Genomic DNA, 9,039 nt, shown 5'->3' on the forward strand with positions numbered 1-9,039 from the left:
GAAAGTAACTCTGTCTGTCTGTCTGTCTGTTACGCTTTCCCGCTTAAACCTCGCAACCGATTTTGATGAAATTTGGCATAGAGATAGTTTGAGTCCCGGGAAAGAACATAGGATAGTTTTTATCCCGGTTTTTGAAACAGGGACGCGCGCGATAAAGTTTTTCTGTGACAGACAAAATTCCACGCGGGCGAAGCCGCGGGCGGAAAGCTAGTCTTTAATATATCTGTTACAGTTTCAAAATTCGATGAAAAATCCAATGCCGCTTAAAGTGAGAGAAATGTCTAAAGTTCTAATAGAATTGAAAGTTTTATTCGCTCAAAATGCTTATAACAATAATTGGTAATACATTTCAAATATTAAGTACCTTTATAATGTATCGATAGAACCAAAATGATATCCTCTCAGCTTGGAAAGGGAAAACTCAGGATTGGGGGAGCGCTCCAGGCAATTTTTAGAACATTTCATAGGTGGTAGTAAATAATATTTATTTTATTATTAAAATTGAATATTTTGATATTGATAAAATTGAATATATCTTTCGATTCAAATACCGAATATTTTTCAATCGATAATAATTATCGAGAATTGTTAATAATATTCAATTAAAAGTTGTTCAATCCCTAGTCATGCATAGACTAAGACGGTAACCATGGAGATAGTTAGTTTGGTAAGTCACGTGTTAAATGTCAAGAGTGGAAAGTAAACATAGGATTCATGTTATTTATTTACGTGCAAAAGGTTGTCTACGATCAGGTGTATGAGGCTCTAAGAAATTCTTTTAGTGATTTTCAGCATGGTTTTCTGAGAAGGCGCTCGACCGTGTCAAATCTTGTCTTGCTTAATGATTACTTAACCCTCAATATGGATAATGGTGAGCAGGTTGATGTAATCTATACGGACTACAGCAAAGCATTTGATCGAATCGATCACAACCTTCTTCTGGACAAGCTTCAAATGATTGGAATCAGAGGTGACCTTCTTAGATGGTTCGCATCTTATATCTCAAATAGATCTCAGGCTGTGGTGGTGAGCAATTACATTTCCAGCTGGATACCCATCCCTAGCGGCGTTCCTCAGGGATCTTTACTGGGCCCGTTGTTGTTTGTCATATTTGTAAACGACATTAATTCTTGTCTGCACTCCTCCCGCCTTCTCTGCTTCGCAGACGATATGAAAATCTACTCCACAATTGCGTCGGAACGGGATGCTGCTGCCCTACAGGCTGACTTGTCACGTCTGGTTGAATACTGTAAGTTCAATAAACTGGATCTCAACCCCTCCAAATGTTCTATTGTAACTTTCAGTCGCAAGCTAAATACTAAATTGTATCCATACCTTATGGGTGGCCAAACTCTACAGAGGAAGACATCCATTCGCGATCTGGGAGTGATACACGATTCCAAACTGATTTTTGATGACCATATAGATAGCATAGTTGTTAGCGACGTCAAGAATAGTCGAGATTAATGTTGGCAGCATCATGTCAAATAGTGCAAATTAGCTAATTAATCTGTTTCATAATTAAGAAAATGAACATGAAATTTTCGCCAAAAAGGCAATACCGTAGCGAAAACCATCAGGCTCTCTCGCTTACTCACTCGGTAGGCCTCTTTCTTGCATTGTCTGATCTCTCACTTCCACAAAATAGCTTCTCTTTCACACTTTTCTGGAAAATCTGGAATGTTCAGGAAAAAATAGAGAAGAAACGAGACGGAAATATCGGACCTCTCGCTTTGAACATTCTAGAGCGTGAGATAGCAATATGTTTTGTCCTTGTCTTGCACGGATGGTCCGTTGCGCGAGGCAATACCGTAAAGAGAGCCGTTTTAGGTTTTTTGTCAATAACTTCGCCAATTTTGGGAATTTTGTGATGAAACTTTTTGTATAATGTAGATAATTTAATTACGCATCTGTAGAAAATAAGAAACCATTGTAAAACTACCTGCCAGTTGGAGAAAATTTGCAAAATCTGTGGATTTCCCGAAGACAGGGATAGCAATAGCGTGTGAAAGCGGGACGGAGATAGCCGCTCCCCATAAATACGGAATGGACCGCTCCAGCTGGCATGTGTTGTTTTGTTCAGTTCAGAGAACAAGTGCTCCAAGCAACAAGTGATCTGAAGAAGCAAGAACTGAGAAAAGGAAGCGAATAATAAACGCGAGAAGTCTCAGCAAGTGAAATAGTGGTTTTATTCCTGCAAGTAGCACCTACTACGCCTGACATAGTAAGGGCAAGCTCTCAACGGCAGTCATCATCGTCCGGTCAGCGCTCTCGAACACACACAAACGCATACAGTCCACTGCAGTCCACCACATTTTCCTGGTCCTTCGAGCCGGATCACCACATTTTCCTGGTCCTTCGAGTAGCCGGATTACGGGAATAGCGAAGATGCCTGTCACCAGGTCAGAGAAGCTACGAGGTGCCGCCGCCGCGGCTAGCGCCGCCGCCGCAGGGAGAATTACGTCGCCGCCGGTTCATGGAGGAAGTACTCCGACGGAAACCACGGATACTTCATCAACGCTGACCCCGTATCCCGCCGGGGGCGCGTCCTCACCGCGCATCGCCAGGGACCACGCCGCGCCGGCTGTTAGCACCCGGGTTATGGGAGAGCCCGGCGTGCATTTGGGAAGAGGGGAACCAGCACCGCGCTCCTACACAGAGGAGATAACCGCCGACGTCACGAAGCCACACGAAGCACTAAGGGCCCGTATCGCGGAAGCAGAGAAGAGACGTGCCGCCGCCGCCGCCGCCGCCTCCACGCCCACCGCGGCCAATGTTGCCGCCGCCACCGTCGCCGCCGCCAACGCCGCCGCCGCGACTCCCACGACTACTGTGACCACCGTGCCGACTGTTGAAGGACAGTACGCGCCACCCACGCCGCAAGTGCATGAACAAACGCCGCGACTGTCACGAGTGAATCAAGACACGCGCTCCGTCCGCTCGTCAAGAAGAAGGGCAGAAATAGAGGCCAAATTAAGAGTGGCCCGCCAGGAACTGGAAGTTGCCAAAGCGGAATTGGAGTTGGCCCAATTGGATTCCGACATGGAAGAGGATCCAGAAGAAGTGCAGTACAGGCAAATGCAGGTCGAAAATTGGTTGGACCACTCGAACACCATCGCCGAGAGGGTCCCGCCGGAACTACAACCAATACCGCCGCCGCCGCCCGCCGCGCCGCTGCCGCCGCCGCCACAAGTTCTACCGCTGCCGCCGCCACCGCCGCCGCAAGTGTTGCCGCCACCGCCGCCGCAAGTGTTGCCGCCGCCGCCACCGCAGCCGCTACCTACGGAAGGGAGAACAGACATCCAAGAGTTAGCCATGGCCATCACCAAGCTGTCACAGAGGGCAGAGGGTGGCCTCACAAGACAACTGGTCGACCTCCCAAGTTTCAATGGCGCATGTGAAGAATGGCTCGCGTTCAGAAGGTCATATGAAGACACCGCGCGCTCCTTCACGCCGGCACAAAATTTGGCGCGACTACGAAGGTGTCTCCAGGGGCACGCGAGGGAGGCAGTCAAGAGCCTCCTGTTCACCGCCGAGGATCCAGAAGAGCTGATGAAGAGCCTGGAGGTCCGGTTCGGCAGACCTGGAGCCATAGCCCTGGCGGAGTTAAAGAAGATGGAAAGGCTGCCAAGGGTCAACGAGTCATCGGGGGAGATCTGCATGTTTGCCAACCGAGTCCGCAATGCCGTGGCCACCATCAGGGCACTCGGCAAGACGGAATATTTGTGCGCACCAGGGGCCGTGGAGTGTCTCATCGACAAGATGCCACCGACCATGAAGTCTCGGTGGCTGATGTACCAACGCGAGCGCCGGGCAGAGGGAAAACCAGCGCTCGAACTCATGTATGACTTCATGGAAGTTGAAGCAGATATTAACAGTGATTACGCTCCCCCGGAAGTGTCCTGGGACCAGAAGAGAAATATGTTCAAGAGGCCGGTTCACCATGTCCAACAAACAGAAGGACGCCGTGAAGAACCGAAGACTGACGCGAAGAAGTGCCCAGAGTGCCGTGAGGACCACTGGCTGTACGAATGTAAGAAATATAAGGAAGCCAGTGTTGAAGATAAGTGGGAAATGGTGAAGAAGGCAAGAATGTGCTTCAAATGCCTGCGCTTCAAGCACTCAAGGAACACGTGTCGGGCACAACCATGCAAGAAGTGCATGAGGTGGCATCACATCAGTCTTCACTCAGAGAAGCCCGCAGCGGCGAAAACTCAAGAGAAGCCCGCCGAAGGAGTTGTGTCGTCAGTGCACACCACGAGCTGCGGAAAGGCCTACTTGAAGATGACGCCGGTGAACCTCTACGGGCCCAAAGGGACAGCAAAAGTGCTCGCGCTCCTGGACGAAGGATCCACCGTCACGCTGCTGGACTCATCAGTGGCGAAGAAGATTGGGGTGCAAGGGAAGCCGGAAGCCATCACCATCGAGATGGTCGGGGGGAACGGTATGCAGAAGAGCAACTCCCAGAAGATCAACATGAAAATCAAAGGGGTCCATTGCAGAAATAAGCTCAACATGGAAGCAAGAACTATCGACAACTTGAAGTTGGCGAAACAAGGGGTCGAAGAAAGAATGCTTCAAAAGTGTAAACACTTACAGAAGATCAAGGACAAGCTGGTATACGACAAGGAAGAACCACAACTACTGATCGGGCAAGATAACTGGGGGCTCATAGTCACACGGAGACTACGCAAAGGGAAGGCCTCCGAACCAGTTGCCTCCTTGACCAGCTTGGGATGGGTCTTACACGGATGCGACGCCGGAGGAAGTGTCCCTGTCAAGTTCGTGCACCACAGCAGGTTGATGGAAGACGAAACAGAAGCCCTGGTCCGCCGGCACTTCGAGATAGAGTCGCTCGGGGTGCAAGCACGTCGGCCAAGTAATGACGCCGACAAAAGGGCACTCGACGTCCTAGAGAAGACCACGAAGAGGCTACCAAATGGACGGTTCGAGTCTGGGCTGCTGTGGAAAAGTGAAAGGGAAACTCTACCGAACAACTACCATCAGGCACACCAGCGTCTCATCAACATGGAGAAGAAATTAGACAAGGACCCAGCACTGAAGACTTCGTATGAAGAACAAATAGAAAATCTGCTGAAGAATGGATATGCAGAGAAAGCTCCAGAAACCACGACGCCAGGGAGAACATTCTACTTACCTCACTTCGCGGTGATGCACCCGATAAAGAAGAAACCGAGGATAGTTCTCGACGCCGCCGCCAAGTTCAACGGGAAGAGCCTCAACGATGCGCTGCTGCCTGGGCCTGACTTATTGCAGTCGCTCTTCGGAGTGCTTCTCAGGTTCCGGGAAGGTCCAGTCGCCGTCGTCGCCGACATCAAGGAGATGTTCCTACGCATCCAAATGAGGGAAGAAGACCGGGACAGTCTGCGGTTCTTATGGCGCGGCAGCAAGAGGAACGGCAAACCGGAAGAGTACCGCATGGCCTCAGTGATCTTCGGGGCAACGTCATCACCGTCTACGGCAATTTATGTCATGAACAAGAACGCAGAAGACTTCAAGGAGGAGCACCCGGCAGCCGTGGCAGCAATACAGAGGAACCATTATATGGATGACTACTTGCAAAGTTTCACAACGGTAGAAGAAGCCAAGCGGATCGCGAAAGAGGTACAGACGATCCACAACAAGGCGAGCTTCCACCTGAGAGGATGGGGGAGCAATCAACCAACCGTTCTGGAAGGAATTGAAGATCAGCGACAGGAGGAAGTCCTCGAACTGGGCAAGGAAGAGAAAACCCTGGGGCTGAGATGGCTAAACACAGAAGATGCACTCGCCTTCAACGTGGGCTTCAGGAACACTCCGCCCGAAGTACTCGCTGGGCAAAGAGTACCAACGAAGAGGGAAGTCACCAGCGCCGTCATGTCTACGTTCGACCCCATGGGCTTCGCGACGCCGATCCTAATACAGGGCCAGAAACTCATACAGGAGATCTGGCGTACCAAGATCGACTGGGACGAGAAGATTCTCGAACCGCAAGTCGCCGCATGGACCGGATACCTGGAAGACGTCGCCGTACTAAAGGAACTGAAGATCCCAAGGTGCCTGTCGCCGAGAACCAGAAGAGGACAACTCCACACGTTCTGCGACGCGAGTGAAGAAGCATACGCCGCAGCCGTCTATTGGCGAACGGAAGACCCAGACGGCACGATACGCGTCGCATTGATTGCTGGGAAAGCAAGGGTAGCTCCTAGCAAACCAGTGTCTATCCCACGGTTGGAATTGCAAGCAGCATTATTGGGCAGCAGACTTGCCTCATCGGTGGAGAAGGAGCTCGATTTAGAGATTGAAGAAAGGACCTTCTGGACAGACTCCAGCACCGTCCTTCAATGGTTGAAAGCAGACCCGAGAAAATTCAAGACGTTCGTGGCCCATCGCCTCGCGGAAATTGAAGAGCTGACGCGAATTCAAGATTGGAGATGGGTGCCGACAAAGGAAAACCCCGCAGATGATGCCACAAGAGGCACTCCGAACGAGTTTGATGAAAACGCAAGATGGTTCAAAGGTCCCGCCTTCTTATATGGAAACAAAGAAGATTGGCCGGCGAGACGCTTTGAAGTCAAAGAAGAACTCACCGGAGAAGAGTAAGAATCCTCGACGTGCGAACACCCGGAGGAGTGCTGCGGCGACCGACGCGACGAGTGGTAGTCCTGGTTCCTGCCAAGACGTCGCATCCGGAGGAAGGAGTGCTTCGCACTGCGGGGGAGAATGTTAGCGACGTCAAGAATAGTCGAGATTAATGTTGGCAGCATCATGTCAAATAGTGCAAATTAGCTAATTAATCTGTTTCATAATTAAGAAAATGAACATGAAATTTTCGCCAAAAAGGCAATACCGTAGCGAAAACCATCAGGCTCTCTCGCTTACTCACTCGGTAGGCCTCTTTCTTGCATTGTCTGATCTCTCACTTCCACAAAATAGCTTCTCTTTCACACTTTTCTGGAAAATCTGGAATGTTCAGGAAAAAATAGAGAAGAAACGAGACGGAAATATCGGACCTCTCGCTTTGAACATTCTAGAGCGTGAGATAGCAATATGTTTTGTCCTTGTCTTGCACGGATGGTCCGTTGCGCGAGGCAATACCGTAAAGAGAGCCGTTTTAGGTTTTTTGTCAATAACTTCGCCAATTTTGGGAATTTTGTGATGAAACTTTTTGTATAATGTAGATAATTTAATTACGCATCTGTAGAAAATAAGAAACCATTGTAAAACTACCTGCCAGTTGGAGAAAATTTGCAAAATCTGTGGATTTCCCGAAGACAGGGATAGCAATAGCGTGTGAAAGCGGGACGGAGATAGCCGCTCCCCATAAATACGGAATGGATCGCTCCAGCTGGCATGTGTTGTTTTGTTCAGTTCAGAGAACAAGTGCTCCAAGCAACAAGTGATCTGAAGAAGCAAGAACTGAGAAAAGGAAGCGAATAATAAACGCGAGAAGTCTCAGCAAGTGAAATAGTGGTTTTATTCCTGCAAGTAGCACCTACTACGCCTGACATAGTAAGGGCAAGCTCTCAACGGCAGTCATCATCGTCCGGTCAGCGCTCTCGAACACACACAAACGCATACAGTCCACTGCAGTCCACCACATTTTCCTGGTCCTTCGAGCCGGATCACCACAATAGTAGCTAAGGCGTCAAGGGCTCTCGGTTTTGTAATGCGTAGCTCAGTCTGTTTTAACAAGGTAAAGACACTTAAAATACTATATTGCACATTTGTGCGTAGTCACCTTGAGTATGCGTCGCAGATCTGGAACCCTAGGTACCAAACATACGTCTCTCGCTTGGAGAATGTCCAGAAAAAGTTTATAAGGTTTATTTGTTACCGTACCAGATCACAGTATAGTTCGTCGGACTACTCTAACATCTGTAAAAGGCACCACATCCTTCCTCTTGCCATTAGGCGTGAAATATCTGATATCACATATCTTATAAAAGTTATCACAGCTGAGATTGACTGCTCTGAACTCCTAGCTAACATTCAATTTAATGCTCCAAAAAGAATTCTGCGCAATAATGATCCACTATACATCCCCAAGGTAGACTCTAACTACAGGCAAAATAGTTTTCTCTGGCGGGCGAGTAGGAACTTGAACGAATTTGTCAAGGAGACTAACATCGACATATTTTGTACTAGCATTGCTGTGGCGAGGAGAAAGCTAGGCGACCGTTTTTTTAAGGACAGCTAAATTGTTTTTCTGTTTGGCAATGTTTTCCAATACTTTTTATTTAGGTATTACATAGTATATTATAGTAGTGTAGTACGTAGTATGTAGTAACCCTGGTGCAAAGGCTCACTAAATTTTTTAAATTGTTTTTACCTGTGGGAACCTATAAGTGGTTTACTCGTTGCCTATCTTATGTCATTATTACACACTGTAAAACCCTGGTTTTCCTAAATAAATAAATAAATAAATAAATAAATAAATAAAATGTAAGTAATTAAATCATAAAAGTGGAACGCCGAGCTATTTCCAAAACCCGTCCAATATTATAATACAATTTGGCTGCGACAACTACAATACAGAACATCTCCTAAATCGATGTGCATAAAATAATATAATACAATACTAGTAAGTAAGAGGTTATGATAACAATATTGCTATCAATAAGTTTATAGATTTGGTCCGCCAGGAATAATTGTTCTTACATAAAGATTTGTGTCATTTAGAACCTAGAAAGTATTATTTCGGCACTGTTGATCTAACGGCGAACAATGTATGGAGAACGAACATTGTCCTTAGCCTGGTGATAAAAATATGTTTTTCAGCTCTCAGATACTTATTTCTTCATTTAGGAGCAACTAGATTCTATTCTAGAGTTTATGATATAACTCTTCGCTGGAACTTGGGTTAACAAATTGTTATGGAAATTCACTATAACCCTCATCGTACTCTTGTGAAGACATGTTTCTAATAAGAGTGGATTAACCACAATCTGTGGAGATCCTTGGGGGAGGCCTTTGTCCAGCAGTGGACGTCTTTCGGCTGAAACGAACGAACGAACCACAATCTAGTAGTCGAAGGAA

General features: G+C 47.6%; 1 protein-coding gene across 1 annotated transcript; it reads left to right on the forward strand.

Moving 5' to 3' along the window:
* The first annotated feature begins 861 nt into the window (after positions 1-861).
* Positions 862-6,603, forward strand: LOC135073459 (uncharacterized). Its single transcript, XM_063967643.1, has 2 exons — positions 862-970; positions 2,858-6,603. The coding sequence occupies exons 1-2, from the start codon at positions 862-864 to the stop codon at positions 6,601-6,603; spliced, it is 3,855 nt and encodes a 1,284-aa protein (XP_063823713.1).
* The last annotated feature ends 2,436 nt before the right edge of the window (positions 6,604-9,039 follow it).

The sequence above is a fragment of the Ostrinia nubilalis genome, chromosome 7, assembly GCF_963855985.1.
Source record: "Ostrinia nubilalis chromosome 7, ilOstNubi1.1, whole genome shotgun sequence".
Classification (NCBI taxonomy): Eukaryota; Metazoa; Arthropoda; class Insecta; order Lepidoptera; family Crambidae; genus Ostrinia; species Ostrinia nubilalis.

Bases quoted from the DNA above. Each gene is read 5' to 3' on its own strand.
- LOC135073459 (XM_063967643.1), top strand. From the start codon at position 862: ATGGATAATGGTGAGCAGGTTGATGTAATCTATACGGACTACAGCAAA. The intron at 971-2,857 runs GTGACCTTCTTA...CGACTGTTGAAG, and splicing joins TCAAATGATTGGAATCAGAG to GACAGTACGCGCCACCCACG.